We start from the raw sequence: 19,224 nt of genomic DNA, 5'->3' as shown, positions 1-19,224 counted from the left end.
CTGCGCCAACATGGAACTGTGTGATGACATCTCAGCAGAGCAGATGGCCAACATCTATCAGGATTTGTGCAGCTACAGTGGTCCCCAGAGGTCCGCCTGCTACAGGGACAACATGCCCATTACCGCCTGAGGGTGTGCCAGAGTGCACATGCAACGTTTTAGGAACACTCTTTGTTTGGATCACATTCTCAGAAAGAGCTTTCTTGTCAATGTCCAGAATTTTGGGCATTGTTGCTTTTTGTATCATATACAAGAAGTGTCGTGAAAACTTAATATGCCGACCCTCCTCTTCATGATTCCACTGGAGTGCAATACGATTAAAGAAGAACATGTAAATTAGACACCCTGGATAGAGCTTTGCAATCTAATGAGATAGATCTCAAGCGCTAATAACTTCTTTTTTTTTTTTTTTAAACTCAACTCAACTTTATTTATAGAGCTCTTAAAAAAACATCACTGAAACAAAATTACATGCATAAAACCAAACATAAACACAAATATTGATAATTGAATAATAATAATAAAATATTCCTTTTGAATAAAACTATCGTCTATAAAAACATCAAACCAGTTGGTGACAACCAAACACTCCTGCAGCGCATCCTCTGAGGCTTTAGACCAAACTGTCACAATCCTTTTGAAGATGTTGTTGCTCACATTTGATTGTTAACAAGTCATTCCTATGACAATATGTTGGGAGTTTTCGTGTGGAACTCCCCTTCATTGTACTAAGATGTAAATTGTTTCTTTTCGATCTTTTTGTTTTCTCCACAAATCCTACCACAATTTTTTGGGGTCACATGCTCGTGCACACACACACAAACACACACCTGGATGTGTTCCTTGCTGCGTGACTAAATTCATGAGCTGATGTCATATGAAGATGCTGTGTACTGAATGTAAATAGGAGATTTCTTGACTGACCAAATTTCAGCTTTTTTTGGGTCTAATTTTATTACTGTGACATAGGCATGAGTGGCATATTTGAGATAGGTTTTACTATCATCATGTCTTGTACCATTTTTACGATGACATTTTTATTAAAATCATATTTTCAATTAACTCCATTCTCTTTTTTTTCTTGATCATCGTGTTCTCGTAAAAAGAGATCCAATGTTGGAACAGTATTCACATATTGAACTTTGATATGAAAGGTTTTTCCAAGCAAGAGTGAAGTGATCGATGTGCCTTTATTTAATTTTTAAGATCAAAATAAGTAATAAAAAATTAAATGGAATAGCCTTCAATACGTTTTGAGTCTTTTTTTTAACTTTTTTTTTTTTCTTTTTTCCTCGGACAAGTACTAAACTCTAATCCGCTTCAAAGCACTCCCCTCCAGATGCAATCCACTTGTTATATAATTCCAACCACTTCTCGAAGGCCCCCTGGAAGTCCTCTGATGTAACTTGTCCACGACCCTCGTCACAGCCTCTTTCAACTCCTCAATGGATTGCCTCTGACCCTTTGGCTTGGTGAACAAACAAAAGTTACAGGGAGCAAGGTCTGTACTGTAGGGAGGATTAGGAACTGTCTTGATAACCATCTCGGTCAAATAGTTGGAAACACGCATGTACTTGTGGACCGGTGCATTTTCCTGGTGGAAATGCAACAGACATGATTTGAAGAACGCCTGCCTTTTGCCTTGGGACAAACTTAGTGCAAATGTTCTGCATGTTCAATTCATTGTGAATAATTGTGTGCACTGTTCCCACGCTGACGTCAAACTGTACACTTATTGTCTCTATTGACACTCAACAGTCCTCGTCAATAAAAGTACGAATTTTCTCCACCAGCTCCGGTGCTCTGACTTCCCTTCGTCTCCCACACCTCTCATCGTCTCTCAGAGATTTTCTGCCACCCTTTAAGTTTTTGTGCTAATGTCACACGGATGGTGTGCACATGCAAGTTAATTTATAAGTAGTTTGCAGTAGTTCATAAATCATCATGGCGTTCTTTCCAAGCTTAACACAAAATTTTATAGCCTACCGTGCTTCCAAAGTGTCCTCCCATCCCAAGTGCATTCTGCAAAAAGTCATCTGTGACGAGTGTGGTTTAGTAGGGTTCGCTTAATGTACACGTATAGATGTCTCTTTCAACCTGGAATAATAAAGATTGGTATGTTGTCTCATTAGACAAACAGTATATCAATGACGTATCAAAATTAAAAGAGCGTGGCGTGGGGTGATTATAACTGGCCCTACGAAAAAGTCTCAAAACTTAAAGTTTCCATACAAAGTATACCTATTATACCTATAATACCTATTAAGATACCTAACGTATCCGAAACAGTAAAAATACATACACATTGAACATTTCCCTATGCATCGGAATTTTTGGCAACTATATTATAATTTTAATAATTATTGTATATTTATTTAAAATGGCACTGTTTCAACTGGCTACAGGAACTGGTAGTCTGTCAGTCAGCAAGTCAGCAAAAGGATGACCATCTGAATGTTAGATAATGACAACACCTTTACATCAGTGTGTGTCCGGTGTTTCACACAGTTGGTCATTCCAGACCTGATCCAAATTTTCAAAAGTCACGTTTCCATAAAGTACAGAGATCACAAAGTGAAACAACATCTTCACATTCAGGAATTTCTTCACCGAATCAAAAATATGTATGTGTGTGGGTGTGTGCGTGTGTGTGCACGTGTGCGGTGTGTGCGTGCGCGTGCGTCCACCTCTGTATGTGTGTGTGTGTGTGCCGTTACAGGGGAGTTTTCGTTCAGTTCTACAGAACAGGAACATCGTTCAGATGTTGTCACAGGAAGCAAACAAACCCACCACCCACATAGCACATGTGAGACTGGATTCATAAAATGTGCATGCAAAGTGCAGTCATTGAATATACACTCTATTCACCCAATGTACAGACTAAATGCACTCATCAGGCCTACTGTATGTACTACATGCATGCTACATAAAATGTGCGGTCATTATTTCTATTTTGTACTCGTATAGTGTATTCATGTACATACTGTACAACGTGGATTCATTATTGGTATTTGGTATGCATGCAATGTGGTGTTGTCATTATTGTCATTGTGCAATGACAGTATTATTTACAAACTGTATTTATATGCAATCTTTATAATGTAGACAATACTGTGCGGTATATACATAGCGTGCCATACTGTATGAAACAAGTTGAAAGAAGTGGGATAGGTTATGCTTCATTTAGTTATGTATCCTTTATTTATTCAGGTAAAGGAATTCTCATTTTGCAAAGCTGACATGGCAGCAGACAGCAGCGTAAAAGCAAATATAAATGGACAACACACTCTACAGCAGGTGTTGCCCCCAAGGTGTGGGCCTGTTCTAAAAAAGAAGCTCACCGGAGCATGGGTCATTGTGATTTTATAGCAATGTTGTAGATGTGAGGAAAATGACAATGAAAATGTGAACACTGGGTGAGTTCTAAAAGTATTGCCTATTGATAGCTATTTATCAGTTTCCCAATTACTGTGAGCAATCATTATTAACATGGAAAGTGTCTTCTCATAAATAAAGATAATTCATTATTAATAATTACAAAGCAAAGGTCATTTGAGCAAGTTTGTTATTTCAGAAGTGTGTCAGCATGATATATGTATTTAATAAATTATGCCATAGCACATTATCCCGCATTAACTTCTTAAAAGAAGATATTGCGATGAACGAGGTGAGATTTATTATCGTTCCAAAGTGTTCTAGTAGTTTGGGTCGGAAAATTGAAAAGAAGCTCGAGCCAAAGCAGTGTAGGTTGTGGGAATGAAGAAGTTAATTAAACTCCTGGAAGGGAGAGTGTGGGTGCTAGTATGCATGCTAAGTAGTACAGAGGTGGTTCTTCGTAGATATTATTTTAAATTCACTTTTCTTAATTTATAATGAAAATATGAGCGATCACTGATACTAGGCCGGTATCGGCCCGATACCGGCCTTATTTTAAGGTATTGGGTACTCTAGAGTCTGTGGAAATCAACCAATAATACGTAAGGCAATTTTTTTTTAACATCTATTAAGTCCTTCTCGGCAGTAGTTAGCGCTATATTGCGGCAGTTTCACACATTGGCAAATTATCATCTATGTCGCAAAGAAAGCTTTTTGGTCACAATTTTTTTTGTCATGGTGGTAAATGAAATTGTATATATCAAAAGTTCAAGAGGTATTGGTACTCGGTATTGGTGAGTACTCAAAGAGTGAATACTCAGTCTTCAAAAATGTGATACCCAACATACTTATAAAGAATTCAAAAATGTACAAATGTACCAATGTGTAACGAAATGTAACAGTCATATTGTGTTCCTGCATAATATAATGTGACAGGACCAACCGGAAGAGAAAGAGCCACATGTTCAGATACCTTTCTGCTAACTGTGTCTCTTTTGTGCTCACGTCCAGAGTCTGCAGTGTGGTTGTCGTTGTGTTGCAACAGCTCTTTGTGGCGTCTGAGGCTTCCCACAATTAACCATTAGAGACGAACAACAAACAGAAGTGATGTTGCCATCCGTGACTATCTGCTCCGTGACATGTCACCGTGCTGGGCTGCACACTTGAAGGAAGCAGCGCTTCAAGGAAATATAACAGTTTCTGAAAAAGTTGAGTAACAACTGAGGACTTCCTCTTGCCCGTAGTCAGCTGGGATAGGCTCCTGCACACCCGCGTCTTTAGTGAGGATAACCAGTATAGAAGATGGATAGATGGTATAAAATCAGATGTCTGTGTGGAAGGCATCTACGTCATGGTAAATTGCAACCTGAAAGAAGTGAAGCCACCGGCAGCCATCTTTCGTTGCCACGGGCTAAACCCGCCCAACTTGAACACATAGATTTCTCTGCGGCGTTTTCACGTTATTTTCTGTCTCCATGGCGAAAATGGCACGATAATGTGTGGCATTCGGTTGTAGCAATATGTTTGGAAAAAGCGGCGCTACATGTACATTTCATCGGTAAGAATGTGGTTTTAAATTTTCTCTTATACGGTAGCTCCGTCTCCAAGTGCTACTCAAAGATTCGTCTGCATCATGTCAGAACCATGAACAAAGAATAAAAGCAAAGCCCATCAGGAAAAAATGTGTCTGTGGTTAGAGGTGTCACAATAGCCAACCCCAACCCCCTCGCTCCCAATTCCAAAGCCTAGCTCCTTTCTACACTATCACGCTTATCCTAAAATTCCTTGACCCTCCCTGACTTTAAAAACATATTTATAACATCTAAGACATATTCTTTTCTTTTTTTGTCTTTGAACCTCTTTTTTTGTGTAAAACTGTATTTGGCATGTTTTTTCAAGGGATACAAGTCAGCGCCTAACTCTTACCTACTCTAATTCTAAATCTTAAACCTGACAATAACCTTACCTTGAACCCCAGAACACAAACTGTAACACTTAACCATAACTTTATCACTGCTGAACGCTAACAAGACCCTAATCCTGAACTACCTAAACCATCCATCCATTATCTATACTGCTTCTCCTCACAAGGGTCGCGGGCGTGCTGGAGCCTATCCCAGCTGTCTTCGGGCAGCAGGCGGGGGACACCCTGAACTGGTTGCCAGCCAATCGCAGGGCACACAGAGACAAACAAACAACCGCACTCACAATCACACCTAGGGGCAATTTAGAGAGTCCAATCAACCTACCAAGCATGTTTTTGGAATGTGGGAGGAAAACGGAGTTCCCGGAGAAAACCCACGCAGGCACGGGGAGAACATGCAAACTCCACACAGGGAAGCCGGAGCCGGGATCGAAACCACGACCTCTGAACTGTGAGGCGGACGTGCTAACCAGTCGACCACCATGCCGCCCTAACTACCTAAACCATAGCCCCAAAATAGTAAACCGAGTAATGTCATATTTTCTACAAATTACAATGTGATTTTTTTAAAATTTTTTTTTTAAAGTTGACAATAAGCCTGACACATATTCTTCTTAGTGTTCGTCTGCAGTGTTCTGACGCAGGACGGGCCTTTGTCACAAGACACCGAAACCGGCGGGGTCTCAGGGGAGAGAACTGGTTTAGAATCAGTGTGGCTGAGATGAGAATAGACATCCAGAGAGGAACTGGGTGAGCCCACAGGAGACACAGGTGGACTGACATCCCACAACCTGGAACGCGGGGAGAAAGCCGCCCACGGCTTCACATGCACACACACACACCTACGCACCCCCCCCCCCCCCCCCAACACACTGATCAAGCTTCATATCCTCTTATCAGTATCGGTTGAAACCTAAATTTGTTCTCGCTTCACTCCTACGGTTTGGTTACAAAGAGTTTCTCCCAGGTGAACTATTTAGTTGGAGCGAAACTTATACAATATGCAAAAATATGTTCATACAGAAATGGAAATGATTGGTGCTCATACAAACACAAATAACTAATCCCCATTTTTTTACAATCCCACAGTAAAACATAAATTATTTTAGTACGGTAATTATATCATCAACAATCTAGTAAACAAATACAATTTGTTTTTGGTCCACTCAAGTGCAGTCGTCACCTTCGTTAGATTCATTTAAGTGTTTTAAAGCACAGACATTAAAATATTTGAGCGTTGCAAATTCATTTGGAGACAATTTTTTTGCAATCAATACCCGTCAATGAAAAGGAAGTTCTTGATTCCATCTTTAATGTCTTACAATTTTACTGCTATTTAGAGTTGGACTGAACATACAATACAATTGCACTGCACAATATAATAATCAAAAATAGTTTTACAAAATAGCTCTTTATTGGCTCTCACTAGATTGTACTTATCAAGTGTCCAGTGAGAGTAGGTGAACACATGCCAGCAGAGGCAACTGTAAAATGCGGAGGATGGGCCCACTGTAGGCCAGATGGGATGTTGCGTCAGTTATTGCCCAGGTTGCTGCATGCTGACAAGATCCATGACCGCCTGATCTGATATGGACAGGAAACACAGGAAGGAGCCCAGGAAGATGATCCAGCACACAACTTCTCCCCTAGAAAGAGGAACAAACATGCAGACATACTCTGGACAACTCCTGCCATTTGGCGACTCATGATAGTGAAACATCAACACGTATGCATGAATGAATGGATCCTTTAGTCCAAACGTGTGAAAATGACATATAAGAACACCAAACAAACAAAAGTAAACTAAACTTAACTAAATTAAAATAAAGTTGTACATATTTGAAAAGGAAGCTTAGGAAGAAGCAAACCTTATTTATTCCTAGCTCTTCCTTATAACCATGTATACAGTAACTATTACTTATATGAACATCAATGCAGTACTAGTGGAGGTCTACAGACTAACTAAGCACAGTGAAATTTTAGGGGTGCAAGTAGAAAATTTAGGGGCGAACACTGTAAATCGACTTGTGTAAATGTTGACATTTCCACTCATATTTATATTATTGATAAATGAGCTGAAATGTGGAGTAGAAATTTGTCAGCAACAAAGGTATTCAAGAGTAATTACAATAATAATAATCTGTCTATAAATTTAAAAATGAAAAATAAAATATATAAATAATAGAGAAAAAAACCATTGATATATACACATTCTTATTCCTATATACTGTACACTAATACTTATCCTTGTCAGAAAATTGTCAGTGTATGTTGTAGTAATAATTGCGGTCAGTATACAGCTAGTAAAACAGTATCGATTTCCATTGCCAAGAAAATAATGTAACACACAAACAACAACAGTGAGTGTTGGACCCTCACAAGGAAAGACACGTCTCCATTCTTCGTTCGGGCAACTTTACTTTTCCAGTTAAGTTGGAGTTTACATGAAGTATTTTACATCGAACAGGCATTCACTCAGTAGCTGTTTTTTTCTAACCACACGCGTTGTGTTGTGCTTCGATTTCCTCTCCTGCGCTTTTTTATGACGTCATGAGCCACTTGAACTCTAACCTCTAGGTCCTAACAAAACTATTGTAATTAGAGAATATATATAACAATCAATCAATGACAAAATAGGACTGTCCCCCTTATTGAAACTATCACACATGAATGAAATATTAATCTTTAGCACATCTAGGTCGCAACACCAGCATACACTAAGTGAAAATTCTGTTGAATTAGACATTTTCCGGCCATGGTTTTATGTGATTTGTTAGGGTGAGAATGAGGAACAGCACTGCAAGTTCAATATGTCACTTCGTGATGAAGAATCTATCTATCTATCTATCTATCTATCTATCTATCTATCTATCTATCTATCTATCTATCTATCTATCTATCTATCTATCTATCTATCTATCTATCTATCTATCTATCTATCTATCTATCTATCTATCTATCTATCTATCCATCTATCTATCTATCTATCTATCTATCTATCTATCTGTCTGTCTGTCAATCTGTCTATCTATCTGACACAATATTTTCATAAAGGTTTCCACTGAAATAGTGCTGAGTTGTTTAAAACTGAAGACTAGTTTCATATTCGACTGAAACAAAACCAAGTAGTAAGAAAGGAAGAAGATGCCGACAATGTAGGGGAACACCCGCCTGGGGTGAGTGTCCCGGGGGGAGCCTGAGCACAGTATTGACATGCATCACGACTCAGTGCATTCTCTTTGTATACGCGTGTGCAGGGCTACGTGTGTGTGCATGCAAACTAGTCGGGATGTGGGCAGCCAGTAAAGTGATGTCACATGAAAAACACCAAGGCTGCTGCCTTATTTATATAATATAATATAATATAATATAATATAATATAATATAATATAATATAATATAATATAATATAATATAATATAATATAATATAATATAATATAATATACAGCATTACCAAATAATATATGTTCTATTTAATCATAATAAGACTGCAATCATATGCTATTAACCAATGTCATCAATTGAGAATTGTGAATTCATCACTTTTCTTGTTCTTTGCAGTGATCCTGGTCTCAAATGTTGCTGCTCAAAAACTGACAAGAGGTAGGAGAAGAGATCATTGCTTGTGGCCGTAATGCCCAGGACCGGCCCGGAAATATACCAGGCTTTTGGGAAAATTTACATATTTTCACGTAATTCCTGATGGCCACCATGCCCCTGCGTACACTATATGTACCCGCGACCATAGTTACATAATACCGTGTGCTTCATGTATTTTTTTGCTCAGTGTAGCTCCTAGTGTAGTCCTCCAACTGATCCGCAGCCACACAGCAAGACCAATATGCTGTTGTTACCCTGCTGCTGGTAGCTGGTGACACCAGCAAGACAAGCTGCTCACTAGATCCTGGCAGGGCCCCAGCACCATGCTGGACTTATACAAAGAACTAATGCCAAAATGTTGTAGGAGTGTGAGACAATTTAACAGAAACTCATTACATGTAAAATATATTTTGATCAACATGACATAAACACCTGATCATGTAGGAAACAACAAAAAATGTACATAATCATTTGTATGGATGTAGCATAGCATTTCAAACGTATTCAAAGAAATGAGAAACTGCTTCTTTGATGTGTACAAGTGACATAATGATGTGGACATTGAACAAGTAGTTTTGAGAAATTCAAACCTGATCTGCGAAATGTACCAAAGCAACTGAGAGAAACTGTAATATAGCAATATATGAGTGCTGTATTGTTGTTTGTGATTGACTCCATATAAATCTGTTGATTGAGGAACAGGATGTTTGTGGTTTTAAGAACTCTGCTGCTCTAACTACAACGTTAGACCGACAGTGTTAGTCACGTCGATTACACAACTTCTTTCTGAGCAACAAGCTGCGCACTAGCTGGCCCGTATGCAGGTGCTGCTCGGATGAAGATTATTTAAAGTTGCTCCGGCACGACTGAAGGTGAAGGAGCCACTAGTGTCAACCACAGACCTGGAAGGAAAGTGCGTCTGATAATGTGTACTTCCCCCTTAAAAATACCAGCATCCAAATTTGACCATCACAAGACTGAGGTGGAATTTTACTATTTCAAGCAGCACTTGTACAATTAACTGCGTAAATCTGTTTGGTTATTTTTGCAAATAACTGTTCGGATTTGCAGTTGTTTCTACTGTTTTGCTTCTCTAATATCTGTGAGGGAAGAATCAAGACAAATTTGGATACTGCTCTTGTGCTGGATCACATGATATTGTGCAGGTGTACCTAATATTGCGACCAGTTTATTTTCATCACGTTTTTTTTTCATGTTTTGCATATTGCATGCCACTATCACTGACGCGGATCGTCTCTAGCTAGACAACGTGATATTTTGTACAGCCAAATACCATAGGGGAAAAACCTCATTTTAAATCTGGGGGTTGCAAGAATACATTTCAGCAAATAACCGACTTGGAGTATAAAAAGGAATGGCTTATTGTTGCATTTACTGCAATTTATTTCACTTGAAAGTATACACTTAGTCAAAGTGTATTATTGCGTTTTGCTACACAATACTATGAAAGAGACAATGCAGTACAGTGATTTTTTTCCCCCCATAGCCAGCTGGCCAAGACTACTAAAGGGACTTCTGATATTGACTACACCAATTTCTGCTGCTATCTAGTGGCACAGTGTGGAATAGCTTTTGTGTTCAACACATTACTTTCATTACTTTATAGTGTATTCGCAACACAAACACGTATCATTACATTTCCCCCTTTTGCATTTATAAAACATTTTAAAGATATGAAATAGTACTGTTTATACAATATAAACATATTATTATAGATATAATTTTTTATACACACCATACAAAGTAATTTTGTATATACCTGTATACAAAGAGCAGCAGCAGTGTTATGCTTGACAGTAGATTTAATATTTTTAACCCTAAGTACAATGTTAGCCATTTGGCTGAACAATTTCATTTCACTTTGTAGAGGAATATGTTTTGCGTAAAAAAATATTGAAAGCATATTGAAAGCAATCCAAGCTCTGTCCTCCTTGCATGGATTTTCTCCTGCACTGAAAAAAAGGTACTCGGTTGCACATGATTAAAAAGTGTTAAAATACTAGATGTTTTTTTTTTGACTAAAACATGGGCAAATTACATAGTTTTACCACATTTTAATCATGTGGACCCAATGTGCATGTTCGAAATAAATAAATCAAATCCGATTTACTCCCAAATTCCACCAATGTTTGGTTCATTGAATACTCTAAATTGTCCTTAGTTGTGAATGTGGTTGTACTGAGGAAGCGTGAAAATTCATTGAATTATTACAACTTCATTTCAGTCAACTTAAAAAAAAAGGACTACTTTGTTCCAACATTCAGAAATAGTTTAACTAAAGTAAAAACTTTCAGGTTAAAGCGAACAGATTATTTTTGCATTTCTTATTAAAGCCAATTTAAAGTGGATCTCAACCCCAAAATTGTCTTCACAATAATATATTCTATGTGCCTCCACTAGTCTGAACGCGATATTCTGGTTAGTAAAATGGCCGCCCCTGAGACGGACAAAAACGGTTGGAATTTAATGCTTAATTCATATTCCACAAACATAATATTAATCAGAATGCTGTGTTTAGACTAGTGGGGCTACATAGATAATAATATTGCAAAGATTTCTTTTCGGGTTGAGTCCCACTTTAACCATTTTAATTACCATTTTAATTAAGTGCAACTTTTTAAAAAAAACAAAACTATTAATTGGTTTGCCTCACCTTCAAAAAAATCGTTTACTTGAAGTCACAAATGTCGCCTCAATTAGCAGGTCTGCTTCACAGTTTGGGGTTCGAATCCTTATTTTATTATTTTTCCCTCATGTTGGATAATATAATGTATGGCAGCACGGTGCCCTAGAGGCTACCTCAGCCCAAACATTTAAACAGTGTTGAACAATGTTGTCATAAATACAGGTTACATGAGCTTGCTGTGTTAGGCCTGCTCAAGTTGTGCAAACAAACAGAGTAGCCTCTTGATGCACGCTACAGAGAATTCCATTCCCTCAAATTACAAAGCAAATTTGATCTAATTATGTGCTTAGTGAGTAAATTGTTTATTTGCTATTTCTGGTACATTTAAAGCCCAGAGAGGGTGTAAAACTAGTCTTCATCTCTCCAGATCTAGGCTTTTGGGTTGAAAAATGTTACATAGTGTGGGAGGGGGTGAAAAATAGAACATTTGAGAAGGATTGATGAATACTTTTTTAAACAACCATATGCATTCTCAGGTGGTGTTTTGACAAGAATTGCTCATGTGCTGCAGCAAATTGACAACTGTACTCTTCAGTCAAGCGTCTCGGTTGTTGTTTCAACAATTACAGCTGTGCACAATGGAGAAGCAAACAGGAAAAAATAAATTAGCAAAGAGATTGTTGCTGCCAAATCACATGTAAGAGTCTCAGTGGAGGTTATTAAGGGAAGCTCACAGGACATGTTTGTGGACAGTTGTCAAATAAAACCACCACAGGTTGAATATAAATTTAGAATATCTTTTTTTTCCAGTTTAAGAAAAGTGCTCCATAACTGCAGAACATCATGACTAAAACAAAACAACTTTACATTATATTAACAACAACAAAAATCTGTGAGAAAATAAGTTATTTTGTGCACGGAATTGAGAAAGTTCCCTAAAGTATGGGGATGTGAGAGTACCGGTACCTTTCTGTTTTTTTTTTCCATGAGAGTGGAGTTTTTTCTTTTTTTTTTTTTTTTTGCTTTGCTTCTGAAGAACCTCATGTGGAAAGTTATTTTCAGATATATTTTGATGTTGCAAAACACTGCAAGTACACAGCATGAACCCACAGCAAAGGTTCACGGCTCTTTGTGGAGGAAGTCGCCCCTCCAAAAGTTCACAGAATCATCCAAAACTTTCTCATATGCAGAATCACCCTGGCATACACTCATCAGCAGGTCACTTGAGCGCATGTGTCAGCCGGTCATCACATCCTCTGATGACAAAGACTGACTTTATAGTATGTGTGTATGAACAGTGGATATAAAAAGTCCACACAGCCCTTTTCAAGGACTATTTTTTTGTTGTACAAACATAAAACTTTTTCCACCATGAATGTGACATAACATGTACAACTCAATTGGTTTTGAGAAAGTTAATAAGAATAAACAAGTGAAATTATGTGTTTGCACAAGTGTGCACACCCTCAAAATTGTATAAGATAAGAAGATAAGAATGCCTTTATTGATCCCACAGTGGGGAAATTTTCAATTGAGAATTAACCAATCACTTTTAAACTCAAGTCAAATGGGAGCCAGAACACACCTGTCGCCAGTTAAAGTGCCTCTGACTGACTCTAAGTAAAGTTCTGGTGTTCTAGTAGGAATTTCCTGATTTTTTGTTTTCAAACAGAAGCCTGATGATGTTGTGCTAAAGTGGACTGCAATTTCAAACCCTGCTTATTTGCGGTTTGAACGTGTGCAACGATGCCAATGCAGCAAATGTGTGGATACAGCAGAAACAAAAATAAAATACAAGATGCTTGACTTACACAGACACTTCCTAGTTAAAAGAGGGTGCACATTATTTTAGTTTTGTAATTCCCCTCTCAAATATATATATATATATATATATATATATATATATATATATAATTATTATTATTTTTTTCAATCAGATTATACAGGTTATAGGCTATATTAATGCTGGAAAGTCTTAAAATTATTTAACTTGGATTCATTGTTAACATCACAAAAATCTGGTATTTGAACAGGGGTGTGTAGACTTTTCATATCAATGGTATATGCGCTTATAATGCATCAAATGTGCTTGTACATTACATACACAGAGTTCATATTTATCTATTATACTTCAAATGAATAAACACACAGTCAATTCATGAGAGGTAAGCACAAAATCTACAAGTAATAGATGCCCGCCTCGCCTATAGATGCCATAAGATGGTAACAGAACACTACTTTGGTCTAAATGAAACTTCTCAACTCACGTCACCATAGTTAGTGAGTTAGTTAGTTAGTTAGCAGAGGTACTAGATAAAGTTTAGTTGGACTCGCTGATGGACGGCCATTTAAAATAAGAGGTGGACCGGCCTATAGACGGGTACTATTTATTTTTCCCCCGAAAAAAGGCGAACGACGGACGATGGAAGGGTACCCACACTGCAGACAGATGACGAATAACGGACGCTCAATTTTGAGTAAAATGTCCAGCTCTGAGTACATCACATACTGTACATACACATAAATGCATTCATTGTGATGGCCCCTGGTATGTCTCCACCCAGTACAGTTGGGATGTTGGCGAGGGATACAGCTGCACCTCAAGATTTACTCCACTTTTTGTAATGCTGCTGAGCTCACAGCGTTCTCATCACCTTCTGAATGGTGGAGTCAAAGCGTGCGGCACACAGTAGAGGACCCAGCCCGCCTTCAGTATCCCGCGGGGGCTGAATTACGATTTCCGGAGTAATGCCGAGGCCAGGGAAACACTTGGAATGGTCATCCATCAGCCGGGTTGTCTGCATCCTCCTGAACAATGTGTGACCCCTGGAGCTGAAGAGGGTCACTGTAGGGTTGACTTCCACCTTCACAGGCATACGCATATAGATTTCGACTATACACACACAGTGACAGGCACAACTGGCTACCTTATTTTGTTGAATATAGTAATACGCATCTCCATGCCTAGGACATCCACAAAAACAAGCATATTGTTGAATTAACATCTCTCTAACAGTGTCCCTCAAAACTTTGCATTAATAGCTTTGAAATGTGTTTTTTTGTGTGGGAGTGTGTGTGTGTTCAAATTCAAATTGTATTTGTATTCTTTGTTCTTTAGTTGGTTTGACAGTAAACATCAACTGGAATCATTAAGCGACTTTAATCTTTTTTGGGGAGCTAAGAAATGTTTCACAAGTCAAAGCTATCGGATCGCGAACATTTCATAAGTTGCCATAAAAGGGAAGTCAACCGCCAAAAAATTATTTGCAATATGTTCTCTGCGCCTTCACTAGACTAAACGCGGCATTATGATTAATATTGAACGTGTGGGATATTAGTTAATCAGCAAAATCCACCCATTTTTAGCCATCTCTAGGGGCGGCTATTTTGTCACTTCTCTGGACTGAAAATGCCATCACAGGTGCTCAGGGCTCAGGTAACGACCAGTCACAGCTCACCTGTTTTCTGAAGCTGAACCATGATTTGTTGTTAGCAATTCAATCCGTCGCCGGTTGTTTGTTTTCACCGAGTAGAGGAAGCATTTGCATCGAATTGCATTGTGGAAATATCAAAAATGCCTGGATGTTCGGAACTGTCAATTGACCGTGAAAAATACCCTTTTGCCTTCTTGTGATGAGAACAATCATCACAGTCTTATTCTCATAACCTTGGTCTGGTAGGTTATTGATTGGTCTATTTATTTACTAATTGTAGCATGATGCCTAGAAAGGAGAGGCTGAAAAAGGAAAGAGAAAAGGAGCGTTCAAGGTGTGAATGTTTATTTTTTACTTCTGAAAGGTATTCCGCATTTTTTTCATGGCGCACTTGACCCCCAAAATGTCTGTGCACGCCACTGGTTGGTAGTATCTCTAAAAATACATTTACGCATTTCAAACAGAGTACTGTACAGGTTTGCCAATTACTGCTGAGAAGCAAGGTGGATCTGTGCATTACTCTTTCGCATTAGAGTGTAGCATCTTTGCGGGAGTAATCACCACTACGAATTGTCAGTTTCACATCGTACCGACTGCAGCTGATTGAGCTTCCAGTTCCAAACAGTCGGGTTTCGTCGGTGTAGTTTTCTAATACGTCTACCCTAATAAGGCCTATTTCTTTTTTTAATTCACTTTACTTACATTTCACAGAGAGCTATTAAACAGTATCCATTTGAAATTGCATCATGTTACCTTTCTTTTCTTCTTTGTCTTTTATTGAAGTACTAAACTGAGGGTGCAGATTAGTACTTTGAGGGAACAGATTATCAACTATATTTTACACATTTTCTCATACTTTTGGCATGGGGGGGTTCATCGTAAGAAACAAATTCATACAGGAAATAAAGTAATTGCACTTGTGATGGGCATTGTGCATGGCTGCTAGGTGAAAGGATTATGATGTCCTGTTTGTGGAGGGATGGGATCTGTCTATATCTCTGTCTGGAATCCTGACAGCTCTGGCTTTGGTCTGCCCCCAGACCTCCTACATGCATGTTGCACTGTTTACTTGCCTCGCCTCACGCTCCTCCTTCCACAAATCTATCACTCAGGCAGGACCACACGCACATGCATGCTACAAACACACACACGCAAACGCACACACAACCTCAGGGCAAAGGTTACCCCCTCTTGATTGTAACCTCACCCACAACATCTTTCCTTGAGGTTAAAAGCGACCATAACTGCTCTGCTGTCTTAAATTCAATGTAATGCGACGCTTGATGAGCCCTTTAAAGATGTCAGACCGAGCAAAGATAGTCTCATGTTGCAAGCACATCCTCACTTAGAAGGTCGAAAACGCAAGTGGTTCTCACGGGGCCTGCAAGCGTCCACCTCCTCTGCGTCAACATGCCCCCACGTCCCAAATGCGTCACAAGGGGCGGGGAGAGATGGGTGCTCTCGTTGCTCATGTCATTTCCCGTAATAAAAGAGCAGTTTGCGATGACGTGCTGCAAGATAGTTGATGCAGCCATTGATAGCGGCGTGCACGAACATCCTGAGCGAGCTTTGCAAAGCTTTAGAGATTTAAAAATTAGTCGTAGAAATTCTGCATGTGCGCATGAAGTAACATTCAAAATATTAGATGCACACGTACGAGCTAATGTAATCTGAGACAAAGCGTGGATGACAAATTCTGCCTTTACAAAGATAATGCTCGCAATTTTATTTTATGAATGCTGATAATTACTAAAAGTATCCAAATCACGTTTACAGTATCTTTCCAAAGCACAGAGGCAGTTTTTGGTATGTTTAATGTGTAGCGCCACACAGGGCGGAATTTCTGGGGCTCAGCAATGAACCCTTAAAAAATGCCCTTAAAAAATGTATGAAATGGTTCTTCTACTGCGCCTTGTGGCACAAAAGAAAGTGGTCAGCAAGGATTTTGATGATAAACGTTTAAGTGAGACGTTACACATTTCCAAGTATGACATCTTGGTATCCACCACTGTCCATATCTCAATAAGAAATCAAAAATGGTACTATTTGTGGAGGATTTGTGAGGACCAAAATTCAAATTACGCAAAAGAAAAAAAAAGATTTCCAGGTGGCACAATAAAATGTATGTAAAAATGGTTTGGCCAAAATACACTCCCACAGTCCTGTTCTGAAATCAGTCAGCTTGAAGGGAGCTGCCTTGTCTCATGCCATTGAGCAACTAATTCTCATTAGATTGTGGTGGCTGTCCCAGGTGGCTTTGGGCAAGAGGCACTGAACACCCTGGATTTGTAGCCCGCTAATCACAGGCCACATGTAGACAGACAAGCATTGACACTCAAAGGATGATTTAGAGCCTTCAGTGATCCTAACATGCATGTTTTTGAAATGCAAGCATGACGAGAACATGCCACCTCCACACAAGAAGGCCTAAGCCCAGATACTCTAACCTAAGAACTGTGAGGCTAATTTGAGTTATTTGAAAAAGTGGAGTTATTTTAGTTAGCAAAACTAATACACGCGAACCTAACTGATTTGGGAGTGTGGCTCAAAATGTCTTTTTTTGTGTGTGCTAAAATATTGTCTTTTAAGCGCTTAACATGTTTGCCATGTTTGTGGAGCGTGTTGCACCACATTTATTTTTTAGAGCATTGTTCTCAATGCTTGACAATAGGCTGCTTATGAACATAACACATACCGTAACATGGTGTTTACATTTTAGCACTGTCACTTGTTTCTCTTCAACCTCTTCCTCCTAAAAAAGGCTTAGTCAACGTAATTTATTGCGTTGACTTCCCAAATTGCAAAACAAGTTAATATTCACACAAAAAAAATGAAGAAATACAAATACAAAATAAAAGCATTAACTGTATTTTCACAATAACACCCAATTCAGACTCAACTCAAACAAGCAAATCAATGGAATTTTTCACAATTTCATTGCTGGTACTTCCAACTCCTCAACTCTGCACATTCCACACAATTATCGAAAGAATTCCTTTACAATCTCCTAATGCAAAATGCACATTTTGAGTATGTTAACCTAACCAATGGATCTTTTACAAACATTTGACCTCGAGCCGCAGTCACGTTTTATACTCACACATTTAAGTGATTCAATGTCTAAATATTTAAATCTGAGGCAGATAACCTTTGCATCTTTGGCACCAAAACGACAATCTAAAACGGCAAGATACTTGGCAACAAAAGTTCACTTAACACATATCTTAGGTGGCCCAAATGAGGTCATAGCGTGTTAATCATGTTACCCAACAGCACTCAGCAGCCAGCGTTGTATAAATGCATTGTCCGTGCTCTCGCATTAGGCCGAGTGTGAGGCTCGTACTGTGTTTACGCTGACGTCTCCTGCGCCTGGCGGCTGTCCAAGCAGCTCAGGACGACTTGCGCCACTCTTGTCGAGTCCGGTCTGTATGGACAGGATCTTTTTGGTCCTGATTACAATAGTGTCACCAAATGACAGATGAAGCGGTGGAGAGGTTCTATCTTTAGCCTGCTCGCTTGTACTCTTTAAGTTAAGCACATAAGGTGAGGAAAGACAGAGCAGCGGGGCAAAAATGGATCACTAAGCTGGAAGGAACAAATACTAACTAAAATATGAACGCTTCCAGAATAAAACATGAGTATGGTGTGAGAGTCTTCCCTCCCTATCGCAGTTGTCTGATGGTCGATTTGAAGAAGACAAAGCGCCATCAAGACTGTCTGCCCCCCACTGCTGAGGCCTCTGTTGGTTTAACCCTGGCGGGCATCAGGCAGGCTTGACAGCAGCCAGACACTATCATGTGATTTATGGTGGCACACACAGAGTGGAGAGGAGATGACCACTCCGATTTGACCCCCAGTTGTCTTATCAGCCACCCATCACCATGTTAGAGGCCACTCGGACATTTTGCTGTTTACGCGCCCGCATTAAACAGTGTGAATTGGAGGCCTGAAAGGAGTTATTTCGCAATGGATCTCAAGCAAGAAAAAAAATGGCAGCTATAGAGGTGGATTACTATCACTTTATTTACTTTGCTAATATTTGGGTATTTTTATGTGTCCATCTCTAAATATTCAAATACTATGACAGTATGAAGTCTTTAATATTGTTTTTGTTCTACTCGGGGCTGTTTTTCGGTTTTATCAGCCTTTCAGTTTATTTGTAGCCATTTTTGGAATATTTCATGAAATTGAGCACTTGTCCAAAATTTGATAAATGATGTAATTTGGTAGAAAATATATTTT

The 19,224-nt window shown here is 38.9% G+C and overlaps 1 protein-coding gene and 1 long non-coding RNA gene across 4 annotated transcripts in view; one reads left to right on the top strand and one right to left on the bottom strand.

The window, feature by feature from the left end:
- Positions 1–1,270, top strand: part of irf8 (interferon regulatory factor 8) — a 5,495-nt gene extending 4,225 nt beyond the window's left edge. Inside the window, exon 9 of one of the 3 annotated variants that reach the window (XM_086026466.1) lies at positions 1–1,270. This exon is cut by the window's left edge and continues 62 nt beyond it. In XM_086026466.1, coding sequence (XP_085882592.1) covers positions 1–130 — 130 coding nt within the window. In that variant the 3' untranslated portion in view covers positions 131–1,270. The other 2 variants (XM_086026464.1, XM_086026467.1) reach the window with 2 other exon arrangements.
- Positions 1,271–6,691: 5,421 nt separating this feature from the next.
- On the bottom strand, positions 6,692–7,820 carry LOC147149914 (uncharacterized). Its single transcript, XR_015086313.1, has 2 exons — positions 7,679–7,820; positions 6,692–6,945 (listed from the first exon to the last, which is right to left on the bottom strand). It is a non-coding gene; the product is annotated as an uncharacterized LOC147149914 (long non-coding RNA).
- Positions 7,821–19,224: the final 11,404 nt, after the last annotated feature.

Source organism: Filicampus tigris, chromosome 3 (genome assembly GCF_054856515.1).
Source record: "Filicampus tigris isolate MCC_2025a chromosome 3, RoL_Ftig_1.0, whole genome shotgun sequence".
Lineage (NCBI taxonomy): Eukaryota > Metazoa > Chordata > Actinopteri > Syngnathiformes > Syngnathidae > Filicampus > Filicampus tigris.
The sequence above is the reverse complement of the archived record's forward strand: the minus strand, read 5'-3'. Positions and strand labels throughout refer to the sequence as shown.